The sequence below is a fragment of the Bombus flavifrons genome, chromosome 3, assembly GCF_040668555.2.
Source record: "Bombus flavifrons isolate JBK064 chromosome 3, iyBomFlav1_principal, whole genome shotgun sequence".
Classification (NCBI taxonomy): domain Eukaryota; kingdom Metazoa; phylum Arthropoda; class Insecta; order Hymenoptera; family Apidae; genus Bombus; species Bombus flavifrons.
The window spans coordinates 12,599,148-12,622,193 of NC_138444.1; the positions used below are offsets into that span (position 1 = coordinate 12,599,148).

The following is a 23,046-nucleotide window of genomic DNA, read 5'->3' on the forward strand; positions in this document are numbered from 1 at the left end:
TATGTCTAATAATTTCAATTAAAAAATATATGATAATAGCTGGCTATAGATAATTTGAAAGAAAATCAATTTAATTCTCACGAATTAAATTTAATTAAATCAATTAAAATCAACTAAATTCTCATCTGCACCGTTTTAGACTTTGTCTGGAGATTATATTATTGCTTACAATCTTGTTATATTATATAATCATTTAAAATTATAAAAAATTCGTAAAATATTTAAATCAATTTAAACGTCTTCAAATGATACACATGATACTATTTATAAAATTTCGTTGTAAAAATCATATAAAAATCATACAAAGTGAAAGAAATATTCTTCATTATATTTTCACGCTTTAACAATCTTTTTCTAATATATCACAATGAAAGATCGGTATATATCAGTTCTGTCGTTTAGCGATGTAAATGCGTATATAACAAGAGGTTACTTCTAAAATATTATGAAAGTCATACCATTTAGGCATTCATATCGGTATGCAATAGTGAAACATCATTCAATGTCATAGTAATTTCAAATGCACATATTTAAAGAGATACTAGAAATTGAGTATTCATCTTAGTCGGTCTTTTTATTTAAATTTTCAGAATTAACAGTTTCCTCGCCAATAACATCAACATCTGGACGAGATTTGTCTACCGGATACAACCTATAAATGATGACATTTGTCAGAGTAAAATCTACATACAGTTACATAAAACATAAAAGTTCCTGACTCACCATCGTTGATAAAGGTAAATGAGAAAAACTGCGTCATCTCTAAAACACGCTATTCTATGCGCGGTTGGTGTTGAAATGATAAATGCGAAGACGTCATCTATAAATGTATTGAATGCTTTATACATGAACGTTCTCCATGGTAGATGTGCCACGGATTTTAGTTTGTAGTTTACAAAAAGTTGCGGAAGCATGAACAAAAACCCGAATGCATAAACACCGTTTACTAAGGAGTTTATGCTCCACGAGTACCAACTGAAATTCAAAACATTATATGCATAGATATTTACATACATCAATTTCTAGTTACATACAGTTGTATACCTTTTGTGTGGTTGATAAAGTAAAGAATAGATTGCACCGCCGATAACAAGAGGATACAATAAATAACTTAAGTAATGCATACTTTCAGCATCGAATTCTCTTGTTCTTACTTCAGCTATATCGTTGTTATTATTGTTTTTAAGCCTAAGTCTCAACACTTTTTTTAATTTCCACATCTATTGAGAAAAAAGAACATAAAAAAGAAAAAGAGTATGTAAAATACTAACAGCTACATGTATACAGTTTACCATTACCTCGATAATAGATCCAATTCCAATAGGGATTAGGACAAGTAGAGACGAACCTTCGTCTAGTAAGTAAAGGAAAATAACAGTCTGACTAAATCCTCGCCATACAACAGTCCATTTACTAAGGCCCACAAGATTATCTTTCCTTCTCCAATAACTCACATCATTTTTAAAAGCAAGGAAGTCAAATAGCAGCTACAGAAATATAAAATGTTGTATTAAATTATATTTCAGACTATGTTGTAGTTATGTTTTAGTTTACATACATGAATGGCTGCGATAAGAAAAGTTCCTCCTAGAATATATATGTTGGTATCTGCAAAAATTCCTTTTACTTCATCTACATCCTTATCAGAAAATCCAAGAGTTTTTAAATTTTGCATAGTAGCTTCCACATGCAACAGCAACCTTAACTTCCCAATAGAAATTGGAGAATATTGCAACGTGATATTAACTGTATTATTCTGAGGCATGATTTTCACTAAGTCACGATGTCTGGTTTGTAAAAAGTCACAGTTAATTATAGGTAAAAATGTTCTGCCTTGTATGATTCTGAAATAATGAAAATTCTAATGTTTTTTTTTAAATAATGAAAATACTAATGTTATATAATATCAATGCTTAAAATATATGTAAATAATGCTAATATACTTTAAGTGATTCACAAGTTCCACAGGTACATTATGCACAGGTAGCTTCACATCATCAGTCATTATTGTAAATGTTACGCGACTCTTAATATGTGTCACTGGATTTACAAAATTTTGCTTCTTCTTGGGATTTGAATTTCTCTCACCTAATAGATTGAAAGCTTCTGCTTCAGGAATGGTATATTGGGTCATTTTAATAGGAATGTAAGATACATATGGATCCTACAATAGTTACATTGTTAAATGTATACATAAAAAGCTTATATATAAAAATAAAATTCATATTATCTTTCATACCTTCTGTATATTGGTAATACCTTTTGCATACTTCCTAGAAGGAAGCATCGGTGCAACGATAATATGCAAAAACAATGTTCCATTATTTCGTGTCTTGCGTGGAACATTCAAAGTTAATGGACTGAAAGAAAAATATAACGTTTGCATATAAAGAGAGGCGCATGCATATAAAATTTAATGTTTATAGATAAACGGTAAAGGATATTTATGCAAATTCGTACTTTTATCTCAAGAAATGTAATGTAACCAAAGCATTTATTTTGTTCACAAAATATTATAACGAGTGTTATATTTTGAATATTTTATATATTTACTTTTACTGTATTTATATTACATGTATTCTGCAGTTTTTAATTTTCTCACAAGTGCATAAATAGAGAATATCTACTCACAGACTATTTGTGTGTGTATAATTGAAATTTTCACTAGCGTATACGAAATCGATCTGCTGTTCGGTAGGATATTTGTCGGCGGAACTGTAAATTCGCAATTGCAGTTGTTGTTTTTGACTTAAATACGACGTCAGGCATGGTTTGCCTTCTTCACAAGCCGGTGCCACGAACAACAGAGACAAATTATAAATCGAATAAACGATATAAGCCAGAAATAGTTTCGTTAATATAAGGGTAAAGGATGGCCACTGCATTTTTACAAATTCTTCCTTAAAATATTTTTGACATCATTCGTCTTCAACTAAGCGAATCGAAAAACTCAGTTGATATCGCGTTCCATACGATACATAACCGTGAATATTTGTATGTTATTTCGTTTCACTTCAGTATACACTTAACACATTCAAGTTCATTAACATGTTATTGATACCAGTATATTAGTATGTAATGTATTTTAATACATTATCGGTTCAAAAACGTATAGAATATGATCAAAAAAATTGTAACGGGACAATCAGCGGTGACGGCGGTACGTGCATAATCCATCGTGAAAGCAGGATACGAACGCCATCTGATGACGACTAAATGAACCAAAAAGAGCGCAAACGATATTTTAATAATGGAATTTATTTATTTTGGAATTTATCTGTTTTATAACAAAAATAGGAAGAAAAAGTTAATTTATCATAATAGTAATAATAATAATAATAATAATAATAATAATGATAATAATAATAATAATATACGTGTAGATTTATTCACAATCATCAGCATAAAACGAATTAATAATAATTTTACATTTATTAAACGCTACAATCTATCACAATAAATCTTCCTCTTCGTTCACCGTTCACGGTTTAAGGTTTGTATAGAAATATATTCGAACAAACAAATGCTAACTTCTACTAGAACGTAAACTGTATTTCGAAGGCTCCGAGGAACCGTCATAAATTCGCACATCTATACATAGACATACTTAATAACATAATTAATTGTATAGTACATGTAGATGTACATATGTACAAGCTAGAAGTTAAGTGGAAAACACGAGAATGAAATCTCCTTACTTCCTCTTGCTGGATATGTTATAAAGGCATAAAGCTATAAACTACGGTATGTATTTGGTCCGATCTTTTATTAGCCCGATTCTACATCTTGAAAATATTCGAAGCTGACCATGTATGCAAGCGAGAAGGTATTCAGATCCCGTTATTCTATTTAGAACCGCGTTAATCTTTCAATAAAAGTTCGAAGACTGTAAGAAACGTCGAAGTTGGATCTTAAATTAAGAGACGATATACGTGAGTACAGTTTGTAGAAATCGAAATCCAAGATAGTACAAGTAGTACGGAAGTAGTTCTTATCGTGATACAATTAGTTCTCCGACGATTCGTAGGAATTCAGTTTTATTAAATTACGTTTCGCGCCTTTAATATAATAATATTTAGCTAAACGTTAATCGTTTTATTTGTACTTACCGCTCTAAAAAGTTTATCTCGTTATAATTATCGCATCAATGAAGTACATTTTATTGCACTGTTCGATCACTGCAGTCCGACGAAAGTGACGGTATCGCTGTCTTTCTTTAATAATACCTCGACCATTGCCAATTGTTATCATGGTAGAAAAATAGAGGGAACGAGTGACAAAATCAAAATTCAGGCATGTGCGTGATACACGTATATACCACGTTATACATCGCACGCGATATATTCACAAATTCGCAAGCGATATAGTCACAAATTCGCACGCGTGTTCCATGTATAACGCGAATACAGGAATGCGCGCAGACCATGCAATTTTGATGTATCGTCAAGCTTTCTTTAAGAAATCGTAAGACCGACGGAGTTTTCTTTTTACCTAAAAAGTCTTTGAAAATCTTCGACTTAAAATATTTTATTCGCTCATATTTTTATCGGAATCGCTAACCAGCCATTGCGTTCAAACATTCGGAGGAAAACAACGTTCCTGCGTGTCTATACAATTATACTACGGCAAATATTCACTTTCTTCCGGGCACTCATCGAGTAAGTACATGTTATTGTTCCAACAACGATATTTGTTCGTGCGCCTCGCCATCAGAAATACTGAACGTTTCGATCCTCTTTCCGGGTTGAATTATCTTCTTTTGTCATAGTTTCGTATGCTTCACACTATCCGTCCAATAATTTTGTATTGTCATCGCTTCTAGCGAATTTAAAAACGAATCATTATCCAAGCTGTACATTTCTTCGGAATTATCCTGTAAACGAACGTTTATTTTAATACATTACGTATTACCATTAAGGATCATTTGACGAGCCGAGTATCATAGTGGTCAACGTTTAAAAAATATTGATCATTCGTGTTTTACAATACTTAACAGAATTATTCGTTTAATCGGTAGTCAACCAAATTGCAATCTTATTTATACGTGCGTGTATTTGCAACACGTTTTCTTAATTTTAAGCAATACCTTCGGTACTTTCAATAACAACAAAATAGTTCATTACTATCGTCTTTTCACCACTATGATCTCATGCCACATAAAAGCGGTTAGGTGAGTTATCACGCTTGTTGTGGAATCATTCGACGTTATTTGGAAGATGATTTTGGCAATTTGCACAAATGAAATTGAAACATATTAGGATCACGATGTAAATATAAATATACAATATTTAACGCAATGTTGCGAATTTCAAATAAGAACTCCACCATCGAATTCTTCCAAAATGAACACTCCTACAATTGTACAACCATGATAAGCTCCAATATGCTTTTTAATATTCGTACTTACGCGAATCGTGGAATCATCGATATAACCGGAACTATCCGGGTTACTGCATTTGTCGCTGTTAAGCGTTTGTGGCGGATTCAGGTACCTACGTCTGCAACGAAATAATTTTTCTATGCAATGCTGAAAGTCGTTTCGTCTTCTACGCAACAAGATTCGGTTCGTAACGCGTTAATTACCTGTACATAATGAATCCAAGGCTACCCATTGTGCTGAGTAAAACTACAGTCGCTACGCAGCTTCCGGTAATAGCGGCGATGTCTAACGTTGATGTCGAACCGCTTTCCTGCTTCTTGTTATTGCTTTCATTGTAATCAGCAAGATGGTCTCCCTGTACCTGATCCCTTTGGAACTCTTTGGGAAATGTGTTCCGCGCTCTGCTCAATCGTGTTGATTCGCTCACTCCGACTGTAACGCATTAACACCAGATCATTATCGACACAACACGATTCCAAAGAAGATTTCGCTTGCTATTTAAATTCTGTTACGATTCTGCAACCTTTACGCCCCGATCTCAATCTCCCTTTAACAGGCAAATCGAATTTCAATATTTTACAAAAATCTTTACCAGGTATGTAAATATGAAACCGGAATTTTTGTATAGAAGGTACACGTTTATAGTATGAAAACGATTAAAAATATTTTATTCGAAGTATTGCCCATCGCTAGCTAAACATTTTTCCCACCTGTCTGGCAATTGGTGGATGCCACGCCAAAAAAACTGTCGCTCTTTTGAGGCAAACCAGTCATCGAGCCATTTTCGTACATTTTCGTAAGAAGCGAAGTGCTGGTCAGAAAGTGCGTGGTCCCATCGATGCGAATAAATAGTAATCGGACGGAGCCAAGTCTGGTGAGTAAGCCGCGTGCGAAAGTATTTCCCAACTGAACGCTTCGATCGTTTCCTTGATCGGTTTTGCTGTATGCGATGGTGCATTATCACGAAGCAAAATTACTCTGTGTCGCCTTTTCTGATATTCTGGTCGTTTTTCACGCAAAGCTCGATTCAAATCGATCGTTTGTCGTCGGTAGCGCTCGGTATTAACGGTTTCGCCAGGTTTTAACAGCTCGGTGGTCTTTTTCGGTGGTCTTCCAAGTTCATCGTTCCTCGCGTCAAAATTGCCACTTCTGAATTTTTTAAACCACTGAAAGCACTGTGATTTACCAGGAGCATGCTCACCGTAAGCTTCGACAAGCATTCGATGCGATTCCGCAGCAGTTTTCTTCGAATGGTAACAGAAAATCAACGCTGTCCGCAAATCGTAGTTTCCAGGCACAAAATTTGACACGTTCAACGCTATTACAAACTATGCTGTTGTATGAAACTTGTATCGTTCCGAGTCGAAAATGTTTGTCAGATGTCAACAAAGACTTTTGGCATCAATGACGCAGTTTAGTGATAACTACGTTATTGGCTAGGGTCGTCTATAGGCAAATTCCGGTTTCATACTTACAGACCTAGTATATGCACGTAACGCATACAATGGCGCAACAAAATTTCCAACTAGATACATTTTTCACTTCATATTACAAAAATGACGTTTTAAGGGGGTTTTCTGGTCTAGAAATTTGAAAAAATCGAAAAATTTTTTTGTTCATATTACAAAGGTTAGACATTCAAGAATATGCCCTTAAAAGGATTTTTCAAAATTTCAATTATTTTATGTGTTACAGCCACTTTTGTGACGCGGCATCTGCTCCGGTCGGACCGGGACCAATGTGCAATAAACGGTAGACGCTGCCCGAGTACCTACGTCTCAAAACTTTAAACGCGTTTTTCTCGAAACTACTTTTTTCGAGTTGGCGTGCACGATATCTCAAGTTCTAACGAACAGATTTACTTTAAATTTGGTCTGAATATTCCTTGTATACTCCTCTATCGTCCGGACCACGCTCAGCTCAAAATCTTTAATATTACTATTTTTTTAAACGTTCGGAATTGTCAAAAAAACGTGCGAAATAAGAAATTTTTTTTCAAACGGCCGTCATTTTGTGAAAAAATGTTGTATTGACTTTTCCAAGGTTCAGACGATAGCGGCATCCGTACTAATTAAGAATCCGTTCGCACTTTTTGTTTCGGATGACCAGAAGGGTTGATATCATGCACGCCACGACACCCCATTTTTTTGGCAGCACCCACTTTGCCAGCTCGTAACTGTTTAAATATTGAGTTTTTTTCAGTGAATTTTTCACGTAATCTCGAAATATCAATAAACAAATGCTAAAAAGAAGGATAGTAAAAATATTTGTTGTTTCGCTTGTACGGAGCTTCAAAAATCGCCCGAAATTCATGCCTCTAGACCAGAATACCCCCTTAAACGATTCTAACTGATATCGTAACAGTTACGCAACAGTGTTTATTCGTTCTACTATTTTACTCATCGTGTCGTTATAGCCAATACTCAAATTTCGTTAACAAGTAAAAAATCTATCCAAGCGGAAAACTCTGTAAAAAAGAAAAAAAGCGCTACCTTCTAGAATGGAGGCAGCAGTGGCGAACACACGTGGCTCCTCTATCAACTCTCCGTTGATTTCGATGTCATCCGATCGATTGAACGTCTTGATGCCGGAACTACCAGCGGACGACGAGAAAGAGGAGGACGAGGAAGATAAAAGCGAGGAGGGTTTCGTTTTATTCAGTACCAGCCTGATTCTAGACACCTCTTCCTGAAGAGGTAGCACCGTGAGATCCTCCACTTGGTCCGTGCTGACGTTCCGATTCCCATTTTCATCGACTTTCTCTTCCTGTTCGTACTTCGATCTACCGCCTGTTTTGTTCGTTGTTAGGATCCACGTGATTTTACTATCCTTCTTCGTTGCAGTATTTCGAATCCTTTCTACGCCAGTTACGTCGCTGATTAACTGCGGCGTGAAACTTTTCACGGTGTCCAGATTGACGACAGCGTTGCTCGCGTTTCCTCCGTGATACTCGTCTATGGGATCGGTACTGCTTTCGATAACACTCGGACCGACCTCCATGGGAGTGGAGATCGTGCTCGACTGTCTCTCCAAGATCACCGCTGTATTTGTAGGAGGATGAAGACCGATTGCTTTGGCTACACGGAAGCTCTGTCGAAGCTCGGATGATCTCTCCGCTTCTATAGAAGCGATTTCGGATGTCGGTTCTGAGCTCAGGTGATCCTGCACCTGGCCACGCGGCTCCGCCGTGCTCGACGGCACTGGGTTCCCTAAGATCACTGAAAATGACAAATTTCCATGTTATATGCTGAGTACAGGTCTGTTTGTACGCGTTTAATTTAGCCACACGTGGCATATATTTTACTATCCAGTTACTCGTCGTACTTTGAACATATCAGATGCAAAGTAATTCTTTTAGTACGTGTACGTTTTAATTAAACACAATGTAGCAAGGAGCGTTCAAACGATCGATATCGTTGTCAATATTTAAGGCTCTCAACGTTCTACTGACAATATAATATTGACCGTCTAGAGGGTCTTTTATGTACGATAATATTGAGAACCTTAAATATTGACAATAATATTGATCGCTTGAGCGCTCCTTTAGCGTTCCATTTATCAGGATTCATCGAGGGGCAAGTACGTGTTTCGTACGTATATTATACATACAGTGTGTCCGATTTATCTGGGATCTTCAACTTCAAATATTTCGAAAAGCATGAACGACAGGAAAAAATGTGTCAGACAAAAATTGCACGTTACTTGTGTATTTGATCTTGCGACGAGCTAAGAACCTCCTGCGAATGGCGTCTTAACATTTTTTAACGTATATCTCCATCCTTCATCGCGTATTATTCTCGTAGCTGGTATCCAGACATTTGCAGAACGCTACGAGCTCGTTGTCTGTTGCATAATCCGCTATGCCACGGGAACACTTTTAAAGATGTTTCTCGTAATGTTGCTACTGGCATTGCCAAAGCTCAAGATCGTGGCTTTTCACTGTTTCCAAAACAGTCGGTCCATTGCCAGCATCGCTTTTAAACTCGAGCTATTTAAAAGTTTGTATCGCGATAGCGAAGCTAACGATCGAGCAGATTTAAAATTACGGATTAAGAAGACATGCTGCTAAATCTGGTAACCAGACTCAGTAAATGATATGTGGTTTTGTATAAAAAAAAAAGAATAAAAATAAATTCTTCATGTTCCGAGGTCGCTAGAGAATAACGATCTTACGTCTGTCGTATGCATTGTATGCAATATATAATACAACATACGGTGCAACTAATAAGGTTGCTTTCACGTCATTAAACAAAGCCATCAAACATACTTCTAATTTCCAATGTGGAATTGATTGTAAGCAATTTAAGAAGAACGAAAGAAAGTGTCACGATAGCGGATGGTGCGAGAGGCACAAGTTTCTAGCGTTTTGAAAACGTCTGGATGTTAGCTAGAAGAGTGTGTAATAAAAGACGGAGGTGTTCGTTTAATAATCGTAACGTCGCGTTCGGAGAAGATTTCAAGGTCGCTGCAATTTAAAAAAAAATGTCAACTTTTGCATTCTGACAGTTACGATACCATACTGCACGCCAGCGATGATTACATCGTCAAAGATGGTCTCACGAGACTAGGATGATATACAATGAACAATAAGAAGAACTGAAATAAAGAAATTACAATCGAAGAAGGTCTAGTGCCACGTAATCGGTAAATAGTTAGTCTAAAAAGAAACAAAAATTAACAAAGATCACTTGCTTTTATCCTCGTTACACGAGAATCGCTTCTTTAATTTAACTATTTGAACGCGAATTTCAACTACAGAACGAAAGATTATATTATTATTATCTCTACTGGTATTTTCGTTATTACTAACATTATTTATACTGCTATTACTGTTAAAACTCCGTTACATAATACGAAGGCTTTTTGTTCGCGAAAAATTATCGCCACGTTCGGACAATTTCTGAACGATGGAGAGAAGCAAGTGAATATGTAGTTGCGAGAATCCTTGGCAAGATTTTCCTCTCTCGATATAAACGTCTATTGTAATTGCATGCGTACGGCGTTTCACGCCACTTCTATTTAGATCGTAAATGCTGGAACATGAACTAGAATTCGTAGACGAATTTGAATTTCGGCTCAGTTGCTGAACGAGTTGAACTAAATGTCTGGGAACGCGTGAAAGAAGTAAGAAAACCAAGTAGCCAGATGTCCTTGATTTTAAAGATTATTCAGAACGTACCGAGAAATTGAGCGGTAACCCAGAACCAGTGCATCCACCAATGCAGCGTCATCGCGTCATCTGCGTGTGCCTGAAACAGAGTTGGAAAAATCAGTCGATCAAAGCAGCAACAACCATTGCAATAACCATCGCGAAACAGAGGCGTGTGCCAACAATTCATTAAACCAATCGTCGTCCCTGTACACAGTTGGCGAATACTTTTGTGAAAAATTACTTGGATACAACGATGGACACCGTAATAATTCTAGAAATTCGTGAAATCCTTCGCTCAAGCGCAAAAGTCCAGTGCAAGATAAGATTATTGGGTTGGCAACTAAGTGACTGCGGATTTTGCTATTAAGTGGTAGTGACAAGATGCGCAATCACTTAGTTGCCAACTTGATCGTTGCCCAAATGTTAACAATAATATCGATCTAACGATAAATTCCATAGCACATCGATAGCATCTTGGTATCGATAAACGAAGCTCTACGTTCCGTACTTCTTTTTTAGTTTTATTTCTACTTATAGAATACAATGGCAAAATTTGAGCGCTAAACTTCTGCACACCTGGTATATCGTCGATAAAACGTTGAAAATTTCGACGATATTATTATTGGGTTGGCAACTAAGTGACTGCGGATTTTGTCATTAGGTGGTATTGACAAGATCCGCAATCATTTAGTTGCCAATACTTGCATGCTCTACTAATGCTGATTCACTATCTAACAACGCGTAAAGAAAATACACTAATGTTGGAACGCTTTGGTTATTTTGTCTTACGTGCCACGAGCTATCCTACGCGTATTAAGCGAATAACCGAAAATGTAACTTTAAACGTAATAAACGCGAAACATTCGCATCCTGAACATTAATTCGGTTCTTCGCTATTAAAGTATCCATAAGCTTTTTGTCAGTTGATAAATTTGAAACAGGCTTGCGTTACATCAGCATCGTTATTACTAACAATACCACGTCCTAATTACCTTACTATTAATATTAATACAATAATGTGTTATTTTACATTTATATTAATCGATATAACAACACTGTGTACTGATTAAATTAGTACTGTTATTAATAATAATGCTGATGCAATGTAAACCGGTATAGTAATATTATCGTTAATCCTCTTAATCCGAGAAATTTCGTCAAACAATTTCCGTAAACGATTCTTTCGTCTATTAATTTTAATCAACATCTATTCATTCTGATAGAATTTAGAAGCCGCCACTCAGCGTGCAGCTTCGAGAGCAACGCCGAGTTCCTCCATCGCGTTTCATACATAAATAACTAAAACAAATAATTACGCAGCAAAATCGCGAACAAACCTGCCCCGGATTCGATCGAACTAGATAGAACGTACATATACGTCGCTCGGACTCGATGCAAACGTACAGGACGTATATACAGGGTGGTTGGTAACTGGTGGTACAAGCGGAAAGGGGATGATTCTACGCGAAAAAAGAAGTCAAAAATATAAAATAAAAATTCTTTTTTTATTTTTTACATTTTTCCATCGAGACAACGATCTACAGTGAGATCCGTTATAACGAGACGCGATAAAGTGCACGCGTACCGAGCGAAAATTCAAAGTCGATTTTCTCGAAAACGAAGCCTCGAACGAAAAATTTTTATTCTATATTTTCGACTTCTTTTTTCGCGTAGAATCACCCCCTTTCCGCTTGAACCATCAGTTACCAACCACCCTGTAGAATACAGTGGCAAAGTTTGAACGCTAAACTTCTGCACACCTGGTATATCGTCGATAAAACGTTGAAAATTTCGACGATATTATTGGGTTGGTAACTAAGTGACTGCGGATTTTGTCATTAGGTGGTAATGCCAAAATCCGCAATCACTTAGTTGCCAAGCACACTGCTATTGCATTACAGGATACTCGGTGAAAAGTAATCTTCAGGAAACGCCAGTCCTGTTTTCCAAGATTACAGGGCAGTCTTACGACCAGTCTGTCGACGTATACGTACGAAATAAGTTCGTAGAGCTCCTGAACTGTTCGTCGAGTTGCGACGAGCACCGTTCGCGAGATGATCGTAGAATAATTATAAGGCGTCATGTGGATAAGGCGATAATTATAAACACGTTTGGTAACGAGTACGCGGCTTAAGATATCGGTAATCATCGCGGAATATCCGCTCGACTGCTTCCGTGAATCGCGACGATGACCATTAAGCTTGGAAACCGGAAAGGACGAAGGTGGGAGGTGAAACAACTTGCGCAGATCTTTTATTCTCTCAGTATAATCTCAGTATAAGTTAACGACGCGAAACGATTATGTTTAACAGGTATAGGGCACACGGAAGAGCTCGTTGAAAATTCTATTTGTCCTGGTCGATTGTTTAAATTGTCCGCCACGTTTTGTGGATCTCTGTCGGTGAATTTTGACTCGGTGTCCTGTCGTTGTACTTGTCAGGACAATGGTCCATTAGTCACGTGGATACGCGGAAATATCAGGCGTCGACGTGGATTGAGTGCCGCTCGAACGTTCGCACTCGACCAACGTGCTCCAGCGATTGATTTAGAGCTGATGTTAACGCGTACCGAGTACCAGCAGCTTTTTTAATCGACCACAAACTGAAAACTCCGCTGATGACGATCAAACGTTCTCTGACTGCCGGAGATGATCATCGGAGTTACCATGACCCGTGATAACACACTTTTCTAAATGATTAAAACGAGATAAGTTTCGTGGACTAAGACGATTATCAACCGTACGAATGGTTTAGATAACATCGTCAGAAAAACGTGCACGAATCGATGTAATGTTTCGCGAGAGATACAGAGAATTTATACAGGGTAGTTGGTAACTGGTGGTACAAGCGGAAAGAGGGTGATTCTACGCGAAAGAAGAATTCGAAAATATAGAATAAAAATTTTTTTTTTTAATTTTTCCATCGAGACAACGATCTACAGTGAGATCCGTTATAACGAGACGCGATAAAGTGCACGCGTACCGTGCGAAAATTCAAAGTCGATTTTCTCGAAAACGAAGCCTCGAACGAAAAATTTTTATTCTATATTTTCGACTTCTTTTTTCGCGTAGAATCACCCCCTTTCCGCTTGTACCACCAGTTACTAACCATACCGTATATTTGACAATATTTTTCAAAATACATAAAATACGTGCAAGTATCAAGCTATTTGATCGCTCTGCAAGTTCTATCTCCGTAGAAACAGATAGTCGTGCGGTGAAATACGATGGTACATGCGTGCAACGATTTGTAACGAGTTCAGGTTTGTGCGGGTTTGTATCGTCGACGTTAAAGAACTATCCCAAAATGAGCTTTATATCGGCGTTTTCTTTACTTCTACTTCATTTTCACCTTAACTGTACGCGTATCTTCGCCAGTTTCTCGAATATTCTAAAAATACCGATCGTCGTAACACTGTGCGTACCATCGATTTGTTATGAAACTCGGTAGAGATTTATCAGCTATTTCCAAATAATCTTTGTATCTTTCGATCTAACAGTTGGAAATTATGTAAGTACGCTGCTGGTCGTCGAACGATGGGATTTACGAAGCGCAAAGATTAGAAGATCAAGGAAAATCGATTTATCGCGGTTTTCCCTCTCGCCTGGCTCTTCATTGGAATTTTAATTGCGCTTCGGGTGTTTACGTGTAAAAAATTGAATCTTTGGAAGATGTATTTACTCGAGTGGGAAGAACACGTGCAGCAATCTAATAGTATCACATTCTTCGCTGTGATAAACAGAATCGATCAGATCGAAAAATAAACTTCGATCGACGGGAAAGTCGATGCGTTATCTGGCTGTGGAAGGAGATTCGCGGTCGGCTGAACAACCGCGGCTACCTCGTCATCCAGAAAATCGGATACTTAAGTGAGTAATCGGTTGCTCAATCCGCCGCGGCGTGACTCACCGTCAGAAACACGAAGCAAAGAATTTTAAGAACCGGGGAGATCGCTGAATCACGAATGCTCGGCCATGGAAGATAGAATTTTTAAATGGCAAAATATAATTTTCATATCACGTACTTTTCTATATCGAATTCTCTTTCTATATCGTTTTTCAATTATTGCGTTACATAATTCGTCTCGATATTAAATTCGAAACTAACTATGCTTCTCGACGTATGTTCAGAGAACCAATTAAGAGAGGACACAGCTTCGTGAAAGAATGCGCTTCTCTTAGGAATTTATTCCGGCGAAATTCCATCGACTGATTTCGTTCTTCTTTCTAACAAAGATCGCGCATCGTTTCTAAAAGATTATCAAACTTATGTAAGCGAATATGTCAGACAAGATTAACTCCTACGTAGAAGCGCAAGAGTTAATTCTCGTTCTAGCAAACGAAAAAAATGACTCAGCCATATAATTCGTGAAAAATTGTTAATTGGCAAAATTGAAAAGACGCTTATCAAGAAAGAATCACGGAGAAACTGGAAACCTTCGCTGTGAAATTTGATTACTTTCTAACAAAAGGTATCCCGAAATACCTTTGTACCATTTACATTTAAATAAATCAATGAAAAAAAGAAGAAGTGATTTTCTAACAACTCACAAAGGGATGTCCTATCCTCCGTTAAAACCAGCAAGCTCTCGCAGAAAGTTGGCAGACCGGAGAGATGTACACGAGGCGGGAAAGTTTAGCACGGCTCGATTAAATCTTCTGACAAAGTGAGAAGTCCAGATACACAAAAAATCTGATACAGTTATTCGCACTGGCCGGTCATGCTCTCCTGACTGTAACCAGTTGCACCTGGATGCACGACGGCGCGCCGCGACGCGACGCCCGGTCTCAGCCTCTGCGAACGATGTCGCAATTTTCCAAGCTCTAGACCAACCTTAATCGAGATGCCGGAACAAACGTCACGTAACCGCTCCCTTTCCGCCTGCAAAACTCTCGCACTCGTTCATATCGAAATTGCAACTGGTGACGTCAGAGACCAGGAACGGCCGAAAGAGAGAAAAAATGTCAGATTGCGAAATTGAAACGGTATATGCTACGGTATCGGTTTAATATCGTGATTCGTTGATAAACGTGCTAAGGCGCGGTATTACTATTCGCGATAACGATAATTACCGATTCTTTATTATCGATCGTCTGCGACGTATATACAAGGTGGTTGGTAACTGGTGGTACAAGTGGAAAGGGAGCGATTCTACGCGAAAAAAGAAGTCGAAAATATAGAATAAAAATTTTTCGTTCGAGGCTTCGTTTTCGAGAAAATCGACTTTGAATTTTCGCTCGGTACGCGTGCACTTTATCGCGTCTCGTTATAACGGATCTCACTGTAGATCGCTGTCTCGATGGAAAAATGTAAAAAATAAAAAAAGAATTTTTATTTTATATTTTTGACTTCTTTTTTCGCGTAGAATCATCCCCTTTCCGCTTGTACCACCAGTTACCAACCACCCTGTATATACGTCCTGTACGTTTGCATCGAGTCCGAGCGACGTATATGTACGTTCTATCTAGTTCGATCGAATCCGGGGCAGGTTTGTTCGCGATTTTGCTGCGTAATTATTTGTTTTAGTTATTTATGTATGAAACGCGATGGAGGAACTCGGCGTTGATCTCGAAGCTGCACGCTGAGTGGCGACTTCTAAATTCTATCAGAATGAATAGATTTTGATTAAAATTAATAGACGAAAGAATCGTTTACGGAAATTGTTTGACGAAATTTCTCGGATTAAGAGGATTAACGATAATATTACTATACCGGTTTACATTACATCAGCATTATTATTAATAACAGTACTAATGTAATCAGTACACAGTGTTGTTATATCGATTAATATAAATGTAAAATAACACATTAATTGTATTAATATTAATAGTAAGGTAATTAGGACGTGGTATTGTTAGTAATAACGATGCTGATGTAACGTAAGCCTGTTTCAAATTTATCAACTGACAAAAAGCTTATGGATACTTTAATAGCGAAGAACCGAATTAATGTTCACGATGCGAATGTTTCGCGTTTATTACGTTTAAAATTACATTTTCGGTTATTCGCTTAATACGCGTAGGATAGCTCGTGACACGTAAGACAAAATAACCAAAGCGTTCCAACATTAGTGTATTTTCTTTACGCGTTGTTAGATAGTGAATCAGCATTAGTAGAGCATGCAAGTATTGGCAACTAAGTGATCGCGGATCTTGTCAATACCACCTAATGACAAAATCCGCAATCACATAGTTGCCAACTCCATATTATAATAAGCCTTGTCCTGTTACGATGATTCATGAGAAGGCATAAAGACAGGATTCTTTCGCTTGGTCCCTTTCCTTCTACGAAAGAGTGCACCTTCTCTTTCCTTCTTCTCTCTATCTTTTTTTTTTCTTTTAAGAAATGTAAGAATCGTCGAATTTATTTATACGAAAAGAAAAGGCAGAGGATAAAGACCTTTTTTGATACGGCGTACCGTTAACTCAGCAAGGTCCGTCAGCATCGATGATCTTACCAAAAAATACCTCTTCTATGTGTCATGGTCGCGAAATAGTGGATTTTCTTGGTCCACGCGAAGCATCGAGCCAGGATACAAAAGTGACTCAGTGTTTTGCGTAGCTAAAGTAACAGAAACTTTCGTATTAATGAATTCAGTTATGTTAAAACCGAACCAAAGAGTAAGAAATTAATTGCTTCCATTCGTTATAAATACGTGGTAATAAATTTGAGCAACAAAAATAATAAATAAATTAACGTTTACCGTAATAAATTTCAACAATGAAATAACGATTAGAAATATTCAATGCTCAAAGGAAGAGTGATAAGATCATCAAACTTTAAAGCGTGCAATTTTATAACTTGTTCGTCGCGTCATATTGCTACTTAAAATGTGTACAATCGAAATCATCGAAATAACATTGAAATTCTTCGAAAAATAACTCTAAACGAGCGTTCAGCCGATCGATATCATCGTCAATATTATCATTAATATTTAACGTTCTCAACGTTATCGTGCGTAGAACACCCTCCAGAGGATCAATATACAGGATATCCGGAGGTTTAACGTTGAAACTTTGCCAGTGTGTTCTATAAGTATAAATAAGACTGAAATGTCACGCGGCAGAAAGTGCATAAGCGTTTGATTAATAAGTTACAACGAAATTATGAACTGCGAGAAATGTACGATGTACACTCTTCCTCTAAATTTAATAAAAGATAAAACAAGATAAACGTTCGTAGTAGATGCTGATACGAGGCACATATGTTCGCTGTATGTGCACGATCATACAGCGACAAACGCACGATGTATCGTTTCACTTTCGTTCTGTTCGCTTCGTTCGTAAATTAAACACTCGAATGAAAATCGCATATGAAGAAATAAGAGAAAATTGATCCAACGATAAATTCCATAGCACATCGATACCATCTTTGTATCGATAAACGAAGCTTTACGTTCCGTACTTCTTTTCTAGTTTTATTTCTACTTATAGAATACAGTGGCAAAATTTGAGCGCTAAACTTCTGCACACCTGGTATATCGTCGATAAAACGTTGAAAATTTCGACGATATTATTATTGGGTTGGCAACTAAGTGACTGCGGATTTTGTCATTAGGTGGTATTGACAAGATCCGCGATCACTTAGTTGCCAATACTTGCATGCTCTACTAATGCTGATTCACTATCTAACAACGCGTAAAGAAAATACACTCATGTTGGAACGCTTTGGTTATTTTGTCTTACGTGCCACGAGCTATCCTACGCGTATTAAGCGAATAACCGAAAATGTAACTTTAAACGTAATAAACGCGAAACATTCGCATCCTGAACATTAATTCGGTTCTTCGCTATTAAAGTATCCATAAGCTTTTTGTCAGTTAATAAATTTGAAACAGGTTTACGTTACATCAGCATCGTTATTACTAACAATACCACGTCCTAATTACCTTACTATTAATATTAATACAATTAATGTGTTATTTTACATTTATATTAATCGATATAACAACACTGTGTACTGATTACATTAGTACTGTTATTAATAATAATGCTGATGCAATGTAAACCGGTATAGTAATATTATCGTTAATCCTCTTAATCCGAGAAATTTCGTCAAACAATTTCCGTAAACGATTCTTTCGTCTATTAATTTTAATCAACATCTATTCATTCTGATAGAATTTAGAAGCCGCCACTCAGCGTGCAGCTTCGAGATCAACGCCGAGTTCCTCCATCGCGTTTCATACATAAATAACTAAAACAAATAATTACGCAGCAAAATCGCGAACAAACCTGCCCCGGATTCGATCGAACTAGATAGAACGTACATATACGTCGCTCGGACTCGATGCAAACGTACAGGACGTATATACAGGGTGGTTGGTAACTGGTGGTACAAGCGGAAAGGGGATGATTCTACGATAAAAAAAGAAGTCAAAAATATAAAATAAAAATTCTTTTTTTATTTTTTACATTTTTCCATCGAGACAACGATCTACAGTGAAATCCGTTATAACGAGACGCGATAAAGTGCACGCGTACCGAGCGAAAATTCAAAGTCGATTTTCTCGAAAACAAAGCCTCGAACGAAAAATTTTTATTCTATATTTTCGACTTCTTTTTTCGCGTAGAATCATCCCCTTTCCGCTTGTACCACCAGTTACCAACCACCCTGTAGAATACAGTGGCAAAGTTTGAACGCTAAAGTTCTGCACACCTTGTATATCGTCGATAAAACGTTGAAAATTTCGACGATATTATTGGGTTGGCAACTAAATGGTTGCGGATCTTGTTAATACCACCTAATGGAAAAATCCGCAATCACTTAGTTGCCAACTTGATCGTTGCCCAAATGTTAACAATAATATGGATCGTCCGTGAACGCTCCTAAAGAAATCTACAAAGCGATAAATCGTTATCTTTGCAAACTTTCATCCCCAACTTTCTATTCGAAGCTGGTCAACTTCTTTTTCTTTCGAATTGCGATATTGAAAAAGGACTAATTTATGTCACCCTCGACTGCCTGCCGCTCTCTCCTCCTAAATTGAACGATCAAACGTTCCTTTTCGAATGCACAAAGCCTTCTGGGGCTTTCTTACATTAGAGTTGACGAGGATGACGATTAAATGCCGTGTCACGTACTACTCCTTATTGTCGCTATTGTGTAATCTTGTTACTGCGTAACAATGTAGCGATTGAGACGTATGTAGTACAATGATATCTGGCTGGTCGGAGTAATTCCACTGTAATTCATTATGACAGATGTTTAAGAAGGACCGAGATTCCGGATCGTGTCAAACAGCACGACCTTGTCAAGTGGCACGATTGAATGAATGATACCGCGTGTACAAGTTCCTGAACCGAGACACTGCGAGAAACTGGCAATCGTCGTTGGTTGTGTATTTAGCTACGTACGTATATGACACGTCCTCTTGCAAATTAACTCAAAGACGATATAATCAAGTTCAATAGCTCGATGATAATTCGATATAAAAGTAGCTTGGATATCGATTACAAGGTTAATATTAATCTAAATTGATATTAATTTATAAGCTGTTTATAGACGGAATTGAATAGCTCGATGGTTCGAGAAAAGATAATTCGATATAAAAATAGCTTCAACATTGATCCGAAAGTTATAAAATAAACTAAATTTAATAGCTTCACGGTTCCAGAAGAGATAATTCGACTTAAATCTGACTCATAGATGAAATTTCATAGCTCAATGATTTAAAGAAAGACAATCCGATTTAAAAGTGTTTTTAATATTAACATAAATTTATATTTATGGACGAGAAACAGCTGCACGGCTTAAGAGAAAAATAATTCGATCGTAAACAAGCATACAATAAAGTTAGCACAGATTTAACAAATTTAACATTGCCGGTACGCTTGCACGATATTTGACAAAATATCTTCACAGTTTCCGTGCAGCTATTTTTTAGCCATAGAGCATCCGTATCGAAGTATACCATTAATTATACTTATTACACACAACAACACGAATAAACTGCGGATGTTTACGCAAATTGAAATTTTTACGAATACGATGAAAGAAATAGAACTCGACTATAAACTTGTTTCCTTATCTAAGCTCGTCGTAACTTTCATCGTCACTTTCAATAATTTGTATATTTTTCTACGCCACAAATACGCATGTATTTTTTTTTTTTTTTTTAATTTAAATTTCGGAAAAGCGCAGAAAAATCCGCAGTCTACTTATCAACAACAGTACGTACGTGTACGTAAGATGAAAACGAGAGTATACGATCCTCGACGTGATTGCCAGTACTGCGTTTGAGTTAACTACACACAGCCAGTGGATCACCGTGTATATATATATGAATGAATCATCAGAGATATAGTGGAACACGAGAAACACGAAACGTGTTGTAACTAGGAACGTTATCGATATGGAGAAGGTGGATGATAATGAGAGGCGCAACGATGGAGAAACGAGAGAACGCTTCCGCAAACGGTCCGTGCCACTTCGTTTCTAGACCAAAAAACCCGGCCGTTAATCGCATTCTACGTACTCTCGTTCACGGTACACGGCTCTGTGGGCGTTTATTAATTCGAGCGCGATTAAATTTGATTTTCGAACGTCAATTACTGGAAACGAGCTCAGCGGTCCGTTCTACTTCGTTTATAGAGTGAACGCAAACAATCAGCTGATCAGAGCGTCTCTAGTCGGTAGTTGTACGTTTCTCCTATACATATTTCACAGGAAAAATACTGGATCCAGCGGGATCGTGTTATGCAACGTGATTCCAACTTTTCTGTGCCTCAACTGCGGCAGCGTAATCTACAAGTAGAATTAAGGAAAAAGCGTTGTACGTATTTAATTAGATCGTTGGAAACATTCGTAGCGTTTTTGATCGCGTTTGGTAGCATTCAAAGAGGATTACTCATCATGAAACTTCTGCTAAATATTTAGACGCTAAATTTAGGATAAATATCGTTGCTAGTTGAAAAGAGAAAGCGAAATTGATTAATTGTTATCGTATCGTATTTATATTCGTTTATTTGTATTATGACACTTATGCCTATTGCAATGTACATTATGCCAATGTACATTTTCTTTTTATCTTGGTTTATATCCTGAAGCTAAATCTTAATCCATCGTTCAATTATGTTTATCCGATTATGTGATACGTGTGTTATGAAAGTTTCTTTTACAAGGAAATAATAGTTTTATATTATTCTATTGGATTATGTACGATCCATTTTCTTCCTATTTATCATATTCTATTTATAATATTCTATTTATTATATTTGTTACATTTCGTCTTTTGTGATTCTATTTGTCAGAAAATAGACGTATGTACATGTGTATTGTACGAGCGAGGAACGAAAGAGAAGAAGACAAAAGGAAAACGCCATGAAACGAGCGCATCGCGTATGTGTCGAATGAACGAATGTGCAATAAAACAAATTCATTCCTGTTTGAGAAGTACAAGAGAATAGGGCGCTGTTCGTTGATATTTCAAGTTATTATATGATACATAAAATAGTTACTCTGTTCTAAATAAATTTTGTATCTAATAAAACGTTATGTAATATTACTTTAACGCTATTGTTCCGATAGAACAAAATCGATCATGCAAATCAAAATAAATTTTCTTCTATTGGAACGAAAAATGGATCATACATGATTCGATAAAATAATACAAAACAAAAAATGTCCTGCGTCTATTATTATAAAACAAAAGAAACTTTTGAGGCAACCTAACATAATTTTTATCTGGTATACACATCGCATAGATTAGTAGGAAACAGTCAATTCTCTGTATCTGATATTCGAAAGCGCGAAAGTTTATTAATAGGAATATGGATGAGCCTGTCGATCTGTGACTCCCTCGTGGATTTTCCTCAAACTTTCCTTAATTATCTCGTTGCGACGCGCATACGACGAGAAAATCAAGGAAAACGGATGATCAGATCGCAATGACTTTAAAGAAGATAAAATACTCTGCAAGATTAAACTTCGTATCGGGGCAGCATTTTTTTGGAAAAACTGCTCTCCGAATTTTCTGACAGTAGTCGGTGAATAACTGACTCACTGTATATATCTTGTACGTGTGAGTGTTTGGTATCTCGTTTCTGCTCGTTCTTCTTTGTTCTCTCTATTTGTTGAAAGCTCTCAATTCCGCTTCACGCTTCCCTTTATGAAGTTTGCCAGTTGCCATATTTGTTGCTCGGTCGTTATTGTTACTATTTTGAAATTGATTAATTAACAAGCTCTCGTTTCCCAACAAGACGACATTGGCCGTTAATTAGAATGTGCAATTTCATTCGTCCCATCCATTGGATATCGGTACGTGCATGGTTATCACGGGTTGTTTGTTCTTATTTTAATCCAATTTTTCCAGTGGTGGAAAATCGGATAGTCGTACAAATACTAATAACTCGCTGAAAAAGCTACCTTCTCGATGATGAAAAATTGGATGGTCGTGCGGATATTAATAATTACTCGAAGAAATTTATTGTTAAAAAAGAGACTTGGCGCTATAGAATACGAAAGGTCAACTATATTTGCTCCAGCTATATTTACGTGACGTTCATCGAGATAAT

General features: G+C 36.9%; 2 protein-coding genes and 1 long non-coding RNA gene across 4 annotated transcripts in view; all 3 read right to left on the reverse strand.

The window, feature by feature from the left end:
- Positions 1-49: 49 nt before the first annotated feature.
- LOC138178237 (lipid scramblase CLPTM1L) lies at positions 50-3,208 on the reverse strand. The gene is made up of 8 exons (XM_069109887.1): positions 2,632-3,208; positions 2,240-2,360; positions 1,944-2,164; positions 1,559-1,844; positions 1,299-1,487; positions 1,045-1,220; positions 724-975; positions 50-652 (listed from the first exon to the last, which is right to left on the reverse strand). The coding sequence occupies exons 1-8, from the start codon at positions 2,883-2,885 to the stop codon at positions 562-564; spliced, it is 1,590 nt and encodes a 529-aa protein (XP_068965988.1). The 5' UTR covers positions 2,886-3,208; the 3' UTR covers positions 50-561.
- Positions 3,209-3,365: 157 nt separating this feature from the next.
- LOC138178234 (uncharacterized) overlaps positions 3,366-23,046 on the reverse strand; it is a 59,650-nt gene continuing 39,969 nt past the window's right edge. Inside the window, exons 3-7 of the mRNA XM_069109883.1 lie at positions 10,560-10,629; positions 7,873-8,598; positions 5,584-5,812; positions 5,408-5,498; positions 3,366-4,873 (exon numbers count right to left, since the gene is read on the reverse strand). Coding sequence (XP_068965984.1) covers positions 4,763-4,873; positions 5,408-5,498; positions 5,584-5,812; positions 7,873-8,598; positions 10,560-10,629 — 1,227 coding nt within the window. The 3' untranslated portion in view covers positions 3,366-4,762. The remainder of the gene's footprint in view (positions 4,874-5,407; positions 5,499-5,583; positions 5,813-7,872; positions 8,599-10,559; positions 10,630-23,046) is intronic.
- On the reverse strand, positions 15,196-21,416 carry LOC138178239 (uncharacterized). 2 transcript variants are annotated; one of them, XR_011172639.1, is made up of 4 exons: positions 20,712-21,416; positions 19,486-19,715; positions 16,931-17,092; positions 15,196-15,450 (listed from the first exon to the last, which is right to left on the reverse strand). It is a non-coding gene; the product is annotated as an uncharacterized LOC138178239 (long non-coding RNA). The 2 variants fall into 2 exon arrangements; XR_011172640.1 differs by lacking the exon at positions 15,196-15,450 and adding an exon at positions 16,377-16,855 and having other exon boundaries at positions 16,943-17,092; positions 20,712-21,415.

Excerpts from the sequence above, each read along its gene's own strand:
- LOC138178237 (XM_069109887.1), bottom strand. The coding sequence starts at position 2,885 with ATGCAGTGGCCATCCTTTACCCTTATATTAACGAAACTATTTCTGGCT. Across the intron at positions 1,845-1,943 it reads GAACTTGTGAATCACTTAAA|AATCATACAAGGCAGAACAT; the intron begins GTATATTAGCAT and ends TCATTATTTCAG. Across the intron at positions 976-1,044 it reads CTTTATCAACCACACAAAAG|TTGGTACTCGTGGAGCATAA; the intron begins GTATACAACTGT and ends TTTGAATTTCAG.